We start from the raw sequence: 19,682 nt of genomic DNA on the forward strand, positions 1-19,682 counted from the left end.
TTGAAGTATTAAAGTAAAGACAGTCAATCATTGTTTACTATATAGTTTGGCAGCTTAAGTAGAGGTTATGTTGCGAATAGAGTGGAAGGCAGTGGACTAGGCAGCCGAATGTCATATAATGAAGGAATGGTGCTCGGAGTTTTTTCAAAGTTAAAAAAAAAAATGATAAAAGCTTTAATAAAAATAAAACTATTGTTTTAATAACAACAAAAACGCCTTATATATTCTATGTACATAAATTGGTAAGGATTATCTCACTTTAAAATTTGAGTTAAATAATCTAAAGTTTTTGTTTGAAACTGCGTCGAGAACTGTGCGTGTGAATGTGCGAATTTTCACCGATCAGCTGTTAGTTGCGCTACTTGGTAAAATTTACAATGCAGTCAATTTTTTGCGCTCATATGCATACCGACGCGATATTACCGTCGGTAAATCAATAAAGAGTTTAAAACCAGCAGAAAATACTAAGAGTTTTATTTTAAACGGACTTAGTGAAATCGGTTGCTGGAAATTAGCACACGGGCCAAGTATTGTGTTTATTGTTCGTTACCATTAAAAAATTTGGTCCTTCGAGCCGGATCGTGCGGATTCCGGTCTCTAATATCGATATTTGAAAACGGATTCGCGTGGGAATCAATCAAGTGCGAACGATAAAAAATAACAAAAACTGTGTATTTGCAAAAAATTTAATATTTCATTTGCAGAAAATCAATTAAAAGCTTGTGAATCGAATCAAGACAAACTTAATAGGTTATGTGAAAAAAACTACAGATATAGTGTAGTCGAGAAAAAAAATTTAACATTTCATTTTGGAACAAATTATCTAAAAACTAAACTGTGAAAGTGGCGATACTTTCTTATATCTAAATCATAAAACAAATACAAAAGCTGTGTTTTATTTGAGAAAAAATTTTACATTTCATTTGTAAATACCTAGTGCATTTGCAAAAAAAAAGAAAAATCATTTGAAACCTTGTAAAATAAATACAAAAAAGCTAACTGCTTTAAATTGTTAAAGTGGGGAAAAGTCTTATCTATGGAGATAAAATAGTACAACAATAATTCAATAGTTCATTTTTATATCAAAACGAAAAAAGTTAAGACGTTGCAACTTAGAGTCGTTCATTTGAGAAAAAATAACTAACTGCAAATAGTGAAATACCTACTTGAAATTTTTATAAAATATTTAAATTTAAATTAACAAAATGAATGCTTTGACGAGAAGGCGTGGTTGGGCTAAGGCAACCATATCCCGTGCATATGATGCAGCTCAAAATATTGAGGAGACAGTCAACGCGGAGCTCTTGGCAAATCGCTTACAAAAGCTAGAGCTAAGTTTTAGTGAGTTGTCTGAATTGAGCAAGCAGCTCTACGAGTACGAGGATCAAGAAGGGTTCGTAGATCCAGTAGACAATATACTGGACTACGAGGATAAGTATTTTACGGCTCATGCATTGCTGTCTACCGCACTGAAAGGCAAGACTCGAGACCTGCCAGGTGCGTCGAATGAAGATTCGATCAACAAGTTGGCTCGTCAACAAGCTGCTTTCCTCGAACGCTTAAATCGAACACAAAATATTTCGAATATCTCCGGTAGTTATCAAGATTGGCCCTCGTTCAGGGATTTATTTACGGGTGCCATCGATCAAAAGAATAATCTAACACCGACACAAAAATTTCATTATTTGAAGTCCTACCTAGCGGGAGATGCCTTGCAGCTGGTGAAGCATTTGGCGCTGACAGATGCAAATTATTTGGAGGCATGGAATCGTCTGACACAGCGGTATGATCGTAAACCGCTTATCGTACGATCGTTTATTCAATCCTTTTTATCTCTTCCTACTTGCCACACGGCATATGCGAATTCTTTGCGGAAAATAACTGACGGAGCAGATGAAGTCATTCGAGGACTTAATGCTCTCAACTCCAACCAACGTGATCCATGGCTTATCCACATACTTTTGGGCAAGGTGGATGATGAAACAAAGAAGGATTGGGCAGAATCCAGCGACGCTATAACGGAACGGACATTTGAAGAGTTGCTGCAATTTTTAGTTCGCCGATGTAATTCCCTGGAATCATGCCAACCTAGTACTCATTCAACAGGTCGGCGGGCTGCCGTAGCACATTTTGCAAATTCATCAAAAGTGAAGCACAATAATCAGTGTGTAATGCAATGCACAGATGTACACACCCTAACTCATTGCCCTAAGTTTAAAGCACTTGATGTTAATGCCAGACGAGTGACTGTGAAAAATAAGAAATTGTGCTTTAATTGCCTAGGTAGCTCCAACCAGTTTAACAAGTGTTTGAGCTCTGTGAAATGCCGTGTTTGTTCTTCCGCCCATCATACCTTATTACATTTTGAAAACAATGCCAAGCCGAAAGATTTAGAAAGACAAAGTGTAGCCAATGTTTAAAATGCAACAAGTAGCAAAAATAGTGCAGTTCAACTTATTGTGAGTAATCATACAATTCAAAAGGTCAAAATCTCGTCGCAAACAATTTTACCTACCGTTCTTGCTAGGGTGAGTGATAAATGGGGCACTGTGGTAAATTGTCGAATGCTGATTGACACTGGGTCAACAGCTTCATTCGTTACAGAAGCATTTGTTCAGTTGGTAGGCGTAGAGCGCAAACATGTCCGCGTTCCAATTGTAGGGCTATCGTCGAAAAGCGTCGGCAATACTCGAGGTCGTGTAGTTCTTACACTACTCTCTGCAAATAACGAAAATAATGTTGAGGTTGAAGCGCTTATTCTTCAGAAGCTGACTTCAATAGTACCACCTCAATCAATTCATTTATGCGAGCAAACCCGTAAGCAAATAAATCAATTATAATTAGCAGATCCAACTTTCGGAATTCCTGGTCCAATCGACATGATTCTTGGTTCTGATCAACTTTGGAAGATTTTAATGGGTGAAAAGATACAATTAAACAATCAAACTTTGACTGCTTTAAATAGTTTATTCGGTTGGGTAATCACTGGGTCATGTTTATCTGAGGCAGTGTGTCCAAGTCAGGTGTCAGTAAATCACGCGTTGGAAGATGTAGATTACCTGGTTCGATCACTTTTAGAAATGGATAGTTTCCAATCATCGAAGACTAAAATCACCGATCACGATCCGGTAGAAAGGTATTTTTCTTCAACAGTGCAACGAGCTGAGAATGGGACATATGTGGTCAAATATCCATTTAAAGCCGATATCAAACCCATCGATGACACTTTGCCGCAAGCTATTTCACGCCTTAATAGTATGGATGCCAAACTGCAACGTCAACCTGTGCTAAAACAACAATACACAGCATTTTTACATGAATATCTTGAGTTGGGACACATAGAATTGATTCCAGAGCAGCACTTTAATGTGAGTACTTCAAAACGTTTTTATTTAGCACATCATCCCGTAATTAAGGCTGACAGTTCCACAACCAAATGCAGGGTAGTTTTTGATGGTTCGCTTAAAGATTCCTCTGGGTATTCATTGAATGAGCGGTTACATATTGGTCCACCGATTCAACGCGATTTGTTTGGTGTCTTTTTACGTCAGCATCGGTATGTGTTCGCAACCGATATTGATAAAATGTTCCGCGGCATAAGGGTGCATCCAGAACAAACTGATTATCAACGCATTGTACTGAGGCATGAACAAACAGCTAAACTTCAACATTACCGATTGCTAACTGTTACTTATGGGCTTGCGCCGTCTTAAAAAATTGCGGAAGACTACAAAGCAGAATATCCCAATGCTTCACGCGTTCTTGAGCACGACGCATACGTAGATGACATACCCACTGGAAGCGACACCGTCGAAGATCTGATAGCTCTGAAGAACGAACTTATAGAACTCTTATCAAAAGCTAATTTTAATTTGAGAAAGTGGAGCTCAAATTGTTGGCCTCTGCTTGAGACTTTACCAAAAGTAATCTGCGAATTTAATCCAATTGCCATACACTCTCAAACATCTGAAACATCTGTAATAATTCTGGGGCTACATTGGAATCCGTTTAGCGATCAGCTATTTTTGAATATTGGTGATACTGTAATTGAGCCGAAACCTACGAAGCGAATGGTGTTTTCAGAAACTTCGAAGATTTACGATCCATTAGGTATGGTTGCACCTATTGTGGTTCTTTTTAAAGTTTTATTCCAGGAGTCCTGGTGTTACGGCCTTGGTTGGGATGACCCACTACCGGAGGCCTTATGCAAACGATGGTGCAATTATATGGGGGAGCTCCATCATTTAAAACAATTACAGATACCCCGATACATTTCATATCCTTCAAAGCCTGTGGAACTTCTTGGATTTTCAGATGCATCAACCGTGGCATGTGCGGCTGTTGTATACTGTCGCGTTCACGCTGAAGGCTCATACGCTATAAAATTGATAGCACCAAAAACGCGTGTGGCGCCGCTGAAACCAATATCGGTTCCAAGGCTTGAATTGAACGCCGCATTGTTGCTAACGAAGTTGATCACTCTCGTCAAGGAATCGTTAACTTTAACAATCTCAAATATTGTTTGTTGGACGGATTCGGAGATAGTTCTTCATTGGCTTTCCGCTCCACCGAGGAAATGGGCTACGTTTGTTAGAAACAGAACCGCAGAAATTTTAGACGTAATTCCCCGAAGCCAATGGAGACATGTTCGATCCGAAGACAACCCTGCTGACTGTGCCTCTCGTGGTATTCTGCCTACAGAGCTAATTGAGTATACGCTTTGGTGGTCAGGGCCCAGCTGGTTCGCACTGCCTGAACCATCGTGGCCTTCTAACACTAAATTAAATATATCGTCATCGAACCCGTTGGTACTCGTAGAGGAAAATCATAAGGCGGCGATAGTATTATGTGCCAACGAAATTGATAATCCGCTGTTGTTGCTAAGCTCAAAAATATCTTCTTGGTGGCGATTGATACGTATAGTCGCATATTGCATAAGATTTATCAACAAAAAACGCCGTCGTCGAGAGGGTTACAGTGACTACGAGCTCCAACAAGCTAGAATCCAATTACTAAAAGGCGCGCAAGCTCATGCATTCTTTAAAGACATTGATCAATTACAAAATTTACAACAACTACATTGCAAATCTACGCTGATCCGGTATTCACCATTCATAGACGAATCAGGTGTACTTCGGGTTGGTGGTCGCATAAAACATGTAGATATAAATTACAATATAAAGTTTCCGATTATACTACCTAAAGACGCCAAAATTTCGCTACTCATCGTAAGACATAAGCACGAAATCAATATGCACGCAGGTGTCGAAGCGACGTTCGCTCTTGTTCGTCAAAAATTTTGGATTTTGGGCTGCAGAAACTTAGTAAGGAAGGTCATATTTGGTCGCAAAACATGTTTCTTGCAAAGAAGAACAACCAGCACTCAACTTATGGGTAATCTGCCATCAGCAAGAGTTCAGCCCAGTCGGCGTTTTCTACATTGCGGACTTGACTACGCTGGCCCTGTACGCATAAAGTATTCAAAAACGCGAAATCCAAAAATTGGTAAAGCTTGGTTTGCCATATTCGTCTGTCTGTCTACTAAAGCCCTACACATCGAATTGGAGAGTGATTTAACAACCGATGCCTTTTTAGCTTCTTTTCGCAGATTTATTGCACGCCGAGGAAAGCCCAGTGACCTTTATTCCGATAATGGTACCACCTTCCACAGTGCAAAACGAGCTTTAAACGAACTTCAACGGCTCTCAACATTTCATGAAGATCGGGCAGAGGTGGCTCAATCCTTAGCAAACGAAGGCGTTAATTGGCATTTCATCCCACCCTCAGCACCACATTTGGGAGGATTGTGGGAAACTGGAGTACGATCTATAAAATTACATTTGAGATGAGTGATTGGAGACAGCTTACTTACGTTCGAAGAATACAGCACGGTACTATGTCAAATCGAAGCTATTTTAAATTCACGACCTCTGTGCAGCATTTCTGATACAGATCTCGATCCTCTTAATCCGGCACATTTTTAATTAGCTAACCGTATACATGTATGTCTGAGCCATCTGCTTTAACTACAAATTTTAACTTAAAGCAACATTGGCGCCATCTGCAGGCTATGGTTCAAGGCTTTTGGAAACGCTGGCATACTGAGTACTTAACCTCTTTACAACAGAGGAATAAATGGCAACAGTCCACTACTAATCTTGAAACCGGCAAACTGGTTGTATTGAAAGAACCTAATCTCCCACCATCAAAGTGGATTTTAGGACGCATCGTCGAGGTGCACAAAGGAGATGATGATCTAGTACGTGTGGTTACCATCAAAACGAGCAAAGGAGAATACAAGCGTTCAATTTCAAAGGTAGCGACATTGCTTTTCTAAACGCGTCGTTCAGGGGTGGAGGTATGTTTGGGAACCGCAGACTACTTTGTTCCATCGTAATAACTACTTGGGAACCTCTGCGATATCGTCATACGTCGGAAGTCATTCAACTCCTTCAACATAACATCATATTTAATACATAATAACTGCATAGCCTACTAAAGCTGTTGAGCGCTCACTAGCATGCATTTGCCTAATAACAAGCGTACATACATATTTACATATGTATGCCTATCACTATGTACATACAAAGCGAATGCAAGTTCAATGCCAGCAGCATCATACGATTCTACCGCTACGCATTCAATTGTTACAGTCCACTTATTGGTTCCAATATTTTCTATTATTTTATTTTTTCTTGATTTCATTGTTCTCTAATTTCCTTTGTTAAACTCTTTACCTATGTAGTTTATTTAATAAGTAAATATACACCTTTTTGGTAATTGAAGTATTAAAGTAAAGACAGTCAATTTTTTGCGCTCATATGCATACCGACGCGATATTACCGTCGGTAAATCAATAAAGAGTTTAAAATCAGCAGAAAATACTAAGTTTTATTTTAAACGGACTTAGTGAAATCGGTTGCTGGAAATTAGCACACGGGCTAAGTATTGTGTTTATTGTTCGTTACCAGCGGTTTATATTGAAAACGCGAAAGTATAAACGTCTAGTGGTTTTAACTAGTGTCGATAATTAAAAACTGCACCAAATTTTAAACAAAACGAAATTAGTTAATATTTAGGGAGCTCTCTAACAACATAATTAGTTCCTATGTCATAAAAATTGGATTCATTGCATGTCCGCCTTTCGGGTTTGTTGATGATGTTCTATGCATGGCCGACTCTATATCTTGTAACATGAAGTTTGTGGATGTAAAGCGAAGAAAAAAGTTGAGATATTGAAACTGTTCAATGTCAGTTCGGCAATACTGTCTCCGAATATGACTTGCGTTTACCATCACCGCTAGAGAGGTTGAGGACGCCATTGGTCGCGCTAAACCATCCAAAGCAGTGGGCCCAGACGGCATAGCCATGCCGATGCTTTAAAACCTAGGGAAAGAGGGTTTCAAATATTTAGCGCATGTCTTCAACCTGTCTCTTTCCACCATTGTCATACCCGAGAAATGGAAAATGGCCAAGGTGGTCCCTCTACTAAAGCCTGGGAAACCAGCTAACGTAGGTGAGTCATATCGTCCGATATCTCTCCTATCGCCAGTGGCAAAGACGCTTGAAGCCATTTTGCTCCCTCATTTCCAAGCACATTTGCAGCTAGCCCCTCATCAGCATGGCTTCAGAAAACTCCATAGCACTACCTCCGCGCTAAATGTCATTAGCACCCAGATAAATTGCGGTTTGAATCAATATCCCCACCATAGAACAGTACTCGTAGCGTTAGACCTATCAAAAGCTTTTGATACGGTCAACCATGGCTCGTTACTGGAAGACCTGGAAGGGTCTACCCTTCCCCCATGTCTTAAAAGGTGGACCGCAAATTATCTGGGTGGTCGGCAGGCATCGGTGCAATTCAGAAACGAAACATCAAAACAAAGGAGAATTAAACAAGGGGTGCCACAGGGTGGTGTCCTATCCCCGCTTTTGTTTAATTTCTACATATCTAAGCTACCTTCACCACCGGAAGGAGTCACAATCGTTTCCTACGCCGATGACTGCACAATAATGGCCACAGGCCCAGGCCCAAAGATCGATGAGCTATGCAATAAAATAAACGGCTATCTCCCTGATCTCTCCAGTTTTTTCGCCTCGCGAAACCTGTCATTGTCACCGACTAAATCTTCCGCGACCTTATTTACAACATGGACGCCCCAAATGTCGACCATATTGAACATCCACGTCGATGGCACTACGCTACCGACTGTCCTACACCCCAAAATCTTGGGTGTGACGTTTGATCAGGATCTACATTTTGGTGCGCACGCAACCGCAATTGTTCCAAGAATTCAGAGCCGTAATAAAATCCTCAAATCCCTTGCTGGCAGTACCTGGGGAAAAGATAAAGAAACGCTCTTGACCACATACAAAGCAATTAGCCAGCCGATCACGTGCTACGCGTCACCCATATGGTCGCCAAGCCTAAAAACCACCCACTGGAAGAAACTACAGGCCTGCCAAAATACTGCTCTCAGAATCGCCACGGGCTGTCTTCTTATGTCCCCAGAACACCATCTGCATAATGAGGCGAGAATACTCCCCATCAGGGAGAGAAATGAGATGCTGACCAAACAGTTTCTGTTGAATACCCAGAAACCTGGGCATCCAAACAGACATCTGATTGACGAACCAGCACCGCCTAGGGGCCTAAGGAGTCATCTCCGTAAGCATTTTGAGGAAATACGGCACCTGAGAACCCAGCCGTATGAAGCGGAAAAACACAAGCAGGTCCTTGGTGAACTCCATAGACAGGCGTCGGACCTTTATGTCGGGAATTGCCCGGCGAATCCAGTACTTGAAGAAAAATATCCAGAACTCGCAGAAGAGGAACGCATACTCCCCAGGGAAACGCGTGTCACTCTTGCTCAACTTCGTTCTGGATACTGTAACAGGTTAAACTCTTACCTATCCAGAATCAACCCCGACATACAAAATGTATGCCCTGCTTGCAATGTGTCCCCACATGACACCAACCATCTCTTTAATTGTAATGTGGAACCATCGCCTCTAACACCCCTTTCCTTATGGTCCACCCCTGTTGAAACGGCAAGTTTCCTTGGACTCCCGTTAGAGGATATTGATGACAATTTGTGATCGGTCGCGGCTATTAGGTGGGGCGAGCTTTGCTACAACAACAACAACAACATGACTTGCGTTTACGGTAACAAAACTCTAAAAAATTTACTTTATGAATGTCATATTATATTCTTACCTTGGAGCTTTCATCGCCAATTGATTCTCTATTTTAGCCTCTTCTTGCCTTAAGGCTTTGATATTACGCTCACGCGTTTCCAGATTTTCGTCTTTATGCATAGTTTGGTGTAAACGTAGCTCCGAAATTGTAGGAAAAGCTAACGGACATAACTCACATCTATGAACATTATCTCCCAGATGAGTACGTAAATGATTCGCCAGTCGAGTTTTTAAAGCATACGCCCGTTCGCAGTATTTGCATTTAAATGGTTTTTCATCCGAGTGACAGAGCATATGACTACGTAGATATGAGGCTCGAACAAAGCTTTTTGAATAGTGACAGAATGAATAGTTGCAATACATTGAGATAAGGCCGTAGTCTTTAAGACAACTTACCACTTTTCACAGAAGTCACATTTATGCTTCTTTTCATGATTATGAACTAGTTTATGTGTTTTCAAATCATTTTTGTAAAAATTCTTTCCACAAATATCACATGGTTGTCGTTTGAACTTTTCATGACTTTTTCTGTGTACCAACAAAGTTTCTTTACAAGAAAAATTTCGCGAACAGGCGGAACATTTATAAGGCTTATCTCCATCGTGACTACGACGACGCATTTTTAGATTGCTGCGTTTAATATGTATGTATATGATTAACAAAAACAAATGATTTATATATATATCGAGGGCCAAGTAAAATATCACCGTATCTTAGATGCTAGTTCGAAAACGTCCTATCCCAACATTTATTTCCAAAACCCCTACCTTGCATTTTGTTTCATAAACGCACTATCTATTTATAGATTTATTTAACAAAGAAAAATGTGTTGCACTTATAACACTACATATCTCTTTTCACAGGACATCATAGCGAAAAACACGAAGGTGGAGTGTATCTGGCTGTGCCGAAGACCTCATTCGTTTCATGAATGAAACTGAAATTTTAAAGCTTCACAAAATCCGAACCATCAGTTGTATGGGATCTACATATATTATATACACGACCTGTCTTAAGGATTTTTTTTAACAATAATGTATGCCTTGTATATAAGCATGCCGTAAAATTTCAACCTTCTAGTGCTTAAAATTAGAAGAAATGGCAAAAACATCTTAACTGAACAATCGGTTATATGGGATATATATTACCGATGTTAAAATTTTTCTAGACAACAATGTATGTCTTCTATGTACTCAGCAGAGAAACCGATTGTATGTTCGATATATGATATAGTGGTCGAATCCGGTCGGTTCCACTAAATGATTAATCAGACACCCAAAAATGTCGGCCGAATTTCGTCAACATTTCTTACAAATTGAAATAATGCTATTATAGCAGGTTTTCGAAATCAAGCGGTTTAGGGCGTTAGAATATACCCGCGGTTGGTATGCCTGTCGTAAGAGGCGACTAAAATACCAAATAGCTTTAAATGGGGTTGTGTAGCGCAACTCTTTCAAAGGGGTTGCCAACGCATTATATAGCTTCTGAATTAGGTCATTATGCATTACAATTTTTAGATAGGGCGATTATGAAAAAGATTCTGAAGTGAGGGGTGCTCAAATAAACTGATACGCTTTTCAAAAGTTTGCTATGATATGGCATTTTCAAAACGGCCAAGAAATGGCAATATTCCACTGAATATCGTCGCCTCGGCAGTAAAGGTTGCTAGCTACATTCAACAAAATGAAAACCCCAATTTTATTAAAACCATACGCTACCTAAAAGTCTCGAAAAGTAAATGAGGTATTCACTCAAACAGGGTTATCACGTTATCCGATAATATCTTTTATCCAGTATACAAAAAAAGTTTTCTCGAGATAATAAATAATTTTTGATAATATATCCTGTTAATCAGGATGACGTAATACCACTATAGAAAATCTATTGAGTAAGTAGATTTATTTAATTTATTTTGGGAGTAGGGTTTATTAATATTTAGCCTTCTCTAAGCTTTTTGTATTTGTATTTATTTGTAAATTATTTAACAGTGCTAGTCATAAATAGTATGAGCTATAAAAATTGAACATTTATAATAACAAATTAAATTAAATATAACAGATAATAGTTAAATATTTATGTATTTTTAGATATAAATCTTAAAACTAAAGAAAAGTAATTAATATATATTAAAAGACAGCAGCAGTGACGATAACCTTTCGCTGATTATAGATAGACTAGTATTTAACAAATAAAGAAAGAAGACACAGAGAAAGGAAAAGGGACTTAGAAATGAACATTTAACAACAAAAAGTTGAGGTCCAGTTTAAGAGTCGTTAAAAAATGATGCTAGCTCTTTTTTGAAGTGCAGAGCATTACTCAAGAGTCGGGGACTTGTAGGTAGGAAGTTCCAAAGACGTATTACAGTAACAGAGAATTGGCGTTCAGAGGTTAGCGTGTGGTATCTAATGAGCGTAAGAAGAAACAGATCTTGATGATTGCAGAAAAATAAGCTTACGATATAGATAGTCAGGTTCCTTCGTGTATATCAATTTATGGAGGAAGGACAGTGTTTTGACTTTTAAAAGATTTTCGAAAGAAATGTTTAGCAACCTTTCAGCATGTTGTGATAAGTGATCAAGTCTTTTCAACCCATAAACATATCTAGCAATGTTGTTGTAAACAACATTTAGTTTGTTCTTGCACATATAGTCACAGTTTGAGTAAATCTCACAACCACAGAGTAGCGTAGGTATTAAGTACGCTTTAGCCAGAAGTAGTCTTATGCGCAAAGGCGTGAAATACTGTGTTATTAACACAGTGTGTTAACCATAATGTACACTTTTCCAACCGTTCTAAATATATGGTCTTTCCATGTCAATATTTTGTTAAAAATTACACCTAAGTTTTTCGCCGTATCTACGTATTCTATAACGGAATTGTCAAACACTACATTCTCTAAATGATTAGTGGGAAAAGACCTTCTATGAATAACAATATATTTTGACTTATTCGGGTTTATACATAAGCCATTCATAGTAGCCCATGAATATATTTGATTCAAATCGTGGTTTAAGTTACTTATGCACAAGCTAGTTTGATCGCGAGGACAACCCTACTTCAAAGCAAATTTCAGCTAGCCTGCCATCAGCATGGCTTCAGAAAACTCCATAGCACCACCACCGACTAAATGCCATCAGCACCCAGATCAATTGCGGTTTAAATCAAAACCCCCACCAAAGAACAGTACTCGTTGCGCTAGACCTATCAAAAGCTTTTGATACGGTCAACCATGACACGTTACTGCAAGACCTGGAAGGGTCTACCCTTCCCCCATGTCCTTAAAGATGGACCGAAAATTATCTGGGTGGTCGGCAGGCATCGGTGCAATTTAGAAATGAAACATCAAAACCAAGAAGAATTAAACAGGGGGTGCCCCAGGGTGGTGTCCTATCCCCACTTTTGTTTAATTTCTACATATCTAAGCTACATTCACCACCAGAAGGAGTTACTATCGTTTCCTACGCCGATGACTGCACAATAATGGCCACAGGCCCAGGCCCAAAGATCGATGAGCTTTGCAACAGAATAAACGGCTACCTCTCTGATCTCTCCAGTTTTTTCGCCTCGCGGAAGCTAGCATTATGGACGACTAAATCCTCCGCGACCTTATTTACAATATGGACGTCCCAAATGTCGACCATTTTGCACATCCACGTCGATGGCACTACACTACCGACTGTCTTACACCCCAAAATTTTGGGTGTGACGTTTGATCAGGATCTATATTTTGGTGAGCACGCAGCCGCAATTGTACCAAAAATCCAGAGCCGTAATAAAATGCTCAAATCTCTTGCTGGCAGTACTTGGGGAAAAGACAAAGAAACGCTCATTACCACAGACAAAGCAATTGACCAGCCGATTGCATGCTACGCGTCCCCTAAAAATTACGCACTGGAATAAGCTACAGGCCTGCCAAAATACAGCTCTCAGAACCGCCACGGGCTGTCTTCTTATGTCCCCAGAACATCTACATAATGAGGCGCGAATACTCCCTATCAGGGAGAGAAATGAGTTCCTAACCAAACAGTTCCTGTTGAATACCCAGAAACCTGGGCATCCCAACAGACATATGATTGACGAACCAGCACCGCCTAGGGGCCTAAGGAGTCATCTCCGTAAGCATTTTGAGGAAATACGGCACCTGAGAACCCAGCCGTATGAAGCGGAAAAACACAAGCAGGTCCTTGGTGAACTCCATAGACAGGCGTCGGACCTTTATGTCGGGAATTGCCCGGTGAATCCAGTACTTGAAGAAAAATATCCAGAACTCGCAGAGGAGGAACGCATACTCCCCAGGGAAACGCGTGTCACTCTTGCTCAACTTCGTTCTGGATACTGTAACAGGTTAAACTCTTACCTATCCAGAATCAACCCCGACATACAAAATGTATGCCCTGCTTGCAACGTGTCCCCACATGACACCAACCATCTCTTTAATTGTAATGTGGAACCAACGCCTCTAACACCCCTTTCCTTATGGTCCACCCCTGTTGAAACGGCAAGTTTCCTTGGACTCCCGTTAGAGGATATTGATGACAATTTGTGATCGGTCGCGGCTATTAGGTGGGGCGAGCATTGCTACAACAACAACAACAAGCAAAAAACACAAGCAGGTCCTTGGTGAACTCCACAAACAGGCGTCGGACCTTTATGCCAGGAATTGCCCGGTGAATCCAGTACTCAAACAACAGTACCCAAAACTTGCGGAAGAGGAACGCATACTCCCCAGGGAAACGTGAGTCACTTTGGCTCAACTTCGTTCTGGATACTGTAACAGGTTAAACTCTTACCTATCCAGAATCAATCCCGACATACCAATGTAGGGATTCAAGGGGCTGTGTAGCGCAATATATAGCTTCTCCAACCCAATTGTCAACCTCACCTTCGAGCGGCGAATCCCGTTTCACTAACAGACGAGGCTCTGGCGACCCCAAGCTCCTCATGGAACTTGGGGGTAGGGAGGGAGGGATGGCCTGAAGGTTTAATGTGGCCATATAAATCGTTCCCGAGATGGTCGGGCCAGCACCTTAATGGTGCTGTGTTATCGGAGCGTATCGGATCTGTATCCGACAAAGGACCATCACATCGATAACACTCCCCAAAGCCTTCGGGGAGTAACTTAATCGCTACAACAACAACAACAACAACAACAACAACATACCAATGTATGCCCCGCTTGCAATGTGTCCCCACATGACACCAACCATCTCTTTAATTGTTATGTGGAACCAATGACTCTAAGACCCCTTTCATTGTGGTCCACCCCTGTTGAAACAGCAAATTTCCTTGGACTCCCGTTAGACGATATTGATGACAATTTGTGATCGGTCGCAGCTATTAGGTGGGGCGTGGCATTGCTACAACAACAACAACAACATCACGTGGACAAAACATATACATCTGCACATCATCAGCGTAGATATGAATATTACAGTACTGAAGGACATCGGGTAAATCATTGACATACAGAACAAATAACAGAGGACCCAGGATAGAGCCTTGAGGGACGCCTCTTAAGACATGTAGGAAGTCAGACTTTTTACCATCTATACATACTGCTTGAGTCCTATCGCCAAGATATGATCTTATAAGATGATGCTCTTACTTTTTATTGATATTTAACATATCTGTTTATTAAAAAAAAAATAAATGTAAGGCGCGATAACCTCCGAAGAGATCTAAGGCCGAGCTTGTCTTCCAATTTGCGTCGTGCTCCTCTTGATTTTCCCTACAAATTGGCCGGACGGGACCTACATGTTTTATGCCGACTCCGAACGGCATCTGAAAAGCAGATGAGTTTTCACTGAGAGCTTTTCATGGCAGAAATACACCCGGAGTGCTTGCCAAACACTGCCGGGGGCGACCCCGCTTAGAAAAAATTTCTTCTAATTGAAAAATCTTATTTCTAAAATTTTGATGTTGCTTTGCCTGGGAGTTGAACCCAGGGCATACGGTATGATAGGCGGAGCACGCTACCCATCACACCACGGTGGCCGCCTATCTGTTTATTGAGTGAAAGAATTTAGCAACTTTTACCGCGTTGGCAATTATTCAATGCAAAGATTATACGAGTTATATTGTAAGGAGCCATACCGGTTATAAAGAAACAAATCTATTAATTGAGAAACACATATTATAACATAGTAAACTGTACAATATAATCCAAATTATATCTACCTCATGGATATTTGTAGCTCCTCGGGTTCTACAGACAATTCATTATCTTTTTTCATACAGATTGTTGAATGCATTGCGTCATGGTCGCTATATTCAATGGTGGGCTGATCACCTTCAATCGGCTCGTTTTTAATAAATTCGCTTGGCTCGCCTTCCGAATTTTTATCTTCCAATAATTTGTCTATGCTTCGTAAATGTAAAGTAGAATTTACTTGTACTTCTTCTAGTTTAACTCCAGGCTTTGTAGCAGCACGATGTGGTTGTTGAATTGTATGATATAAATTTTGAATGGAGCTATCTGTGTTAAAATTGTTCTCTGGATTTGCACCTTCTTTGTTTGTTTCTGTTTCGACTTCAATTGCTGGCTCCACCATCGTCGAAATATTTAAACCAGTACGTTTTTTAATAAGCAATTCACGGATATGTTTTTCGGATTGTACACACATTTGCTGGAAGTGATATGCGCTTAGTAGTTGCTGCAGGCATTCAAAACAAATTTTCTTCGGCAGCTCGTCACTTAGCTGCGTGCCAATTTGTGGTATTGTATTGGATATCAAGTCAACTATTCGCATAGATCCACATTCCTCGATCTCATCGACTATATATTGCCATTGTTTTTGCGTTTTAACATCATTGTCATACGAGGACCCGTTTACTTCATTCATACAAGTCCGGCACACGCAATCGAAATATTGGTCACTTGTATCCATTCTAGCTGCTGAGTTTGTTATATCCCTAGTCATATACTTTTCTAAAAAATGATGGAATTCATTTACATATGTAAGAAAAGTCCAATCCCGCTTAAGAACAAATTTGCTGATTTTACCACACTATCGATAGTTTTATTTTCGGAGAAACATCGATTTTTTCTTTCGATAGTCAATAGTGTCAATTCACCACCACATACATTATATAATGATAGAAGGTGGCGGAACCCTGCAAAAACGCTCCACGTCAGTTGACTAGTCATTTGACCGTCATTTTGCGGTCACGCCCCATATTAAATTTTGGTCACGTTTGTTCACACGTCGGTAACTTTTTTACACTTTTTTCCCATTTCGTACCTATTTATGTGATTGTGCATTCCGCTCACACTTATAGGATGTGAGCATATTGTTACGGTCTGCTGCTACGGTCTACGGCTACGATCCACTTGGGAGCGTGTTCACGCGAACACACCTAGCGATGTGGCGAAAGTTGAGATAAAAAGATATCGAAAAACAAGAAAAAGACAGACCGGCGATCACTAGCGAAAAAATTGCATGCGTTTCCGGGCTTAAAAACGAGAAAGGTGGAAAAGTTTTGTGAAGCTAGAAATATAGAAGACATCCATATTTCCTTTTTGCTTCACGACAACGCAAACGAAGAAATATTAGAAAAGCTACATTCACCGAAACAAATAAAGAAAAGAAGCGACATTTAAAGCCGACGGCAGTGAAAAACTTATTAATTGCACACTGCTTGCCGTTTAACTGAGTCCCACATTCTTATCGACCAACTACCCGGTCAGCACATTGGACATTTAAGGAACATTTAACGAATCTTGCTGATACGACAGCATCGACAAGTCCGAATCCAAATAACAACCTTTTAGTAGTACAGGGTCAAGCGAATTACTAGAAGACTTTTAAACCAACACCTCCGCCTCCAGGGCCAGCAGTACGCTGCAGCGTAATACAACGAACACCCAATTAGCACCAAGTCATCCAGGTCGTAAAAGTAAACACGAAGTTTTTATTGTCACCAGGTTCACTCGAACAACGAGCGCAACAACCACCAGGCGGTACCACCGACTCCAATATTACTAGCGCATCCTTATTAGCTGCGTTCATACCGGCTATAACAATACTAGCACAACCCTTATCAGCTACGACCAGATGGGCTTCAATAAACCAGCTACAATGACAATCACAGGGCAGCGAATATAGGCCTGCGGCCAGTCCAATTGCGATAACGAACATCAGCGGTTAAGCGGTGAGTTCGTTCCAATACTGAACTAAAATTATGTATTTGTAGCCTTATCCTTGTCTTTTAAAATTATATTTTTGACTCCGCAACATTATATAATGTCAATATACCAACATACTCAAGTTTAAGGCTATCACCCTAGTGTAGAATTAAAGCGAATGTGAATACGAATGCAATATGCACAATGACCAAAGGAAATGAAAAGTTTAGAAAAAAAACGCAATTCTTGTTGTATGTTCAAAATTGTTGCATACAGAAAAAAAATTACCCAACAAAAAAACAAAGCATATTTTAATGGTCATAGGTGTGCAATTGATACTGCCTGTGAAAAAAAAAGTGTTTCAGGTATTAAAAATTTGCTTTGCGTTACGGTAGAATTTTACCATTACATTTTTTTTAATTGATGCAATCGTTGCGAATATGATTTTGGAATGAGCAAAAGTGTTGATATTGTTTCGGTAAGGAATAAAGTTTTATTGGTAATTCAAGTTCAGTTGCATTATCAGCTAAAATGCATTAAATCTATATTAAGAGACGCAAATAACAAGTAATGCGGATTAGCTTTCATTATCAAAACAAAAACTTCTTTTGTATACATTTTTTGTTGACTGAGTGAACTAAGCCCGAAACAATACCAACCCTGACTGTTACATGTAAAACAGTTTACGTTTCACTTGAACGAGTAAAACGATCTCATTAATTGTACTATAAGTTTAAAAGGTTCATGCTTTACCTTAACCTGTAAAACAATTTCGTTGAGTTCACAATAAATTTAAAAGTTCACGTTCTACCTGAACAGGTGTATGACTCCCGTAATTTTTCCATGAATTTAAAAGCATACGTTTTACTTGAACTTGTGAAACAATATTTTTTTGAGGGGTAGGATTTACCCCAAGTTTAGTCCTAGTTGCGTTTATAATAACGTTCCTAGTGCATAGTACATATTAGTGTCATTATACTATGTGTAATACCACCGTGGTGTGATGGTAGCGTGCTCCGCCTATCACACCGTATGCCCTGGGTTCAACTCCCGGGCAAAGCAACATCAAAATTTTAGAAATAAGATTTTTCAATTAGAAGAAAATTTTTCTAAGCGGGGTCGCCCCTCGGCAGTGTCTGGCAAGCGCTCCGATTGTATTTCTGCCATGAAAAGCTCTCAGTGAAAACTCATCTGCCTTGCAGATGCCGTTCGGAGTCGGCATAAAACATGTAGGTCCCGTCCGGCCAATTTGTAGGGAAAAATCAAGAGGAGCACGACGCAAATTGGAAGAGAAGCTCGGCCTTAGATCTCTTCGGAGGTTATCGCGCCTTACATTTATTTTTTTTTTTTTAATACCAAATTGATGTTCTGTTAAACTCAAAGTAAATCTAATACAACAACCTATTAATTTTGTAAGGGGGCCCCAATTATCAGAAGTTGTATCCAAACTGTACAGCCCTAAGATAGATTTGTGAAAAGAAAGGAGAAAAGGGCATTTAACCAAATTTCTACAAAAAAAAAAAAGATTTTTTTTTATTACACATATAGTATAGTAGATTATAAAACAAACCAATTATTATTACTTTCAATGGACCGTCGCAAAACGCGGCTCACAATAAATTTTTCTAAAAACTTACAAACAGGAATAGAGTTCCTCTTTAATTAGGCTCGCATTTTCGATTGCTATATTTTTTTTATAAAATTATTTATAAGCTTAAACATATTCAAAAACCTTGCAGTAAGAACAGAAAAAGAAAGCTATGTTAGTAATAATGAATATTGAATAAATTTGTTAACAATATGGGAATGCTGGCATCATTATTGATTTAGAAGGCACGTAGGGTGATCAGGTAAGGGGCCACCGGAATTTTAGGTGCGACGGTGGCCATGGTTTTTGAGGGTGGGCTAAGCACCGGGCGTCGCAACAACACCCACGGCGCCCCTCTATATATTCGGCCCTTTTTGTTTATTTTCCTTTTGGTTCTTTTATTTTATTTTCAGCAGTTTTTTTTTGAATTTTGATTTCAGAGTAGTAACCGGTCATGTCCGGTTCGGTAATTTTTTTTAGCGTCAGTTTTTTTTTCAATTTAGATTTTGAATGCCAACGGTCTGTCCGTAACATCCGGTTCGGCCGGATGTTGTTTTATTTTGAATTTCAAGCGTTTTGAGTCGGCCTCTGCGCTTTTTGACAGCTAGTTTTGATAGGCATGATAGGAACTTTTTTTCTATTTATGGCGCAGGAACAGTAAGGTTGGCAAGGACCCGCCACAGCCGACAATGACTAGCCACTGTGCACCACAAAATCATGCCGACCGCCTTCCTTACTGCTTCCATCGTAAATGCGGTTTTACTGTGGTTT

At 39.8% G+C, this 19,682-nt stretch overlaps 2 protein-coding genes across 10 annotated transcripts in view; one reads left to right on the plus strand and one right to left on the minus strand.

Annotated features, from left to right (window-relative positions):
* LOC137233879 (zinc finger protein 665-like) overlaps window positions 1-16,225 on the minus strand; it is a 69,533-nt gene extending 53,308 nt beyond the window's left edge. For 3 of the 7 annotated variants that reach the window (XR_010947591.1, XR_010947592.1, XR_010947590.1), the window contains exons 1-3: window positions 15,376-16,220; window positions 9,595-9,828; window positions 9,218-9,523 (exon numbers count right to left, since the gene is read on the minus strand). Coding sequence is in view for 3 of the 7 variants with exons in the window: in XM_067757391.1 (XP_067613492.1) it covers window positions 9,218-9,523; window positions 9,595-9,828; window positions 15,376-16,118 (1,283 nt within the window). In the remaining 4 variants the exon portion in view is untranslated. Of the gene's footprint in view, window positions 1-9,217; window positions 9,524-9,594; window positions 9,829-15,375 lie in introns of all 7 variants that reach the window. The other 4 variants (XM_067757391.1, XM_067757390.1, XR_010947589.1 and 1 more) reach the window with 3 other exon arrangements.
* The window catches only part of LOC137233880 (uncharacterized), a 63,986-nt gene continuing 45,321 nt past the window's right edge, over window positions 1,018-19,682 (plus strand). For 2 of the 3 annotated variants that reach the window (XM_067757392.1, XM_067757394.1), the window contains exon 1: window positions 1,018-6,945. In XM_067757392.1, coding sequence (XP_067613493.1) covers window positions 4,071-5,849 — 1,779 coding nt within the window. In that variant the 5' untranslated portion in view covers window positions 1,018-4,070 and the 3' untranslated portion in view covers window positions 5,850-6,945. The remainder of the gene's footprint in view (window positions 6,946-19,682) is intronic. The other variant, XM_067757393.1, reaches the window with a different exon arrangement.

Source organism: Eurosta solidaginis, chromosome 5, assembly GCF_040869045.1.
Source record: "Eurosta solidaginis isolate ZX-2024a chromosome 5, ASM4086904v1, whole genome shotgun sequence".
Classification (NCBI taxonomy): domain Eukaryota; kingdom Metazoa; phylum Arthropoda; class Insecta; order Diptera; family Tephritidae; genus Eurosta; species Eurosta solidaginis.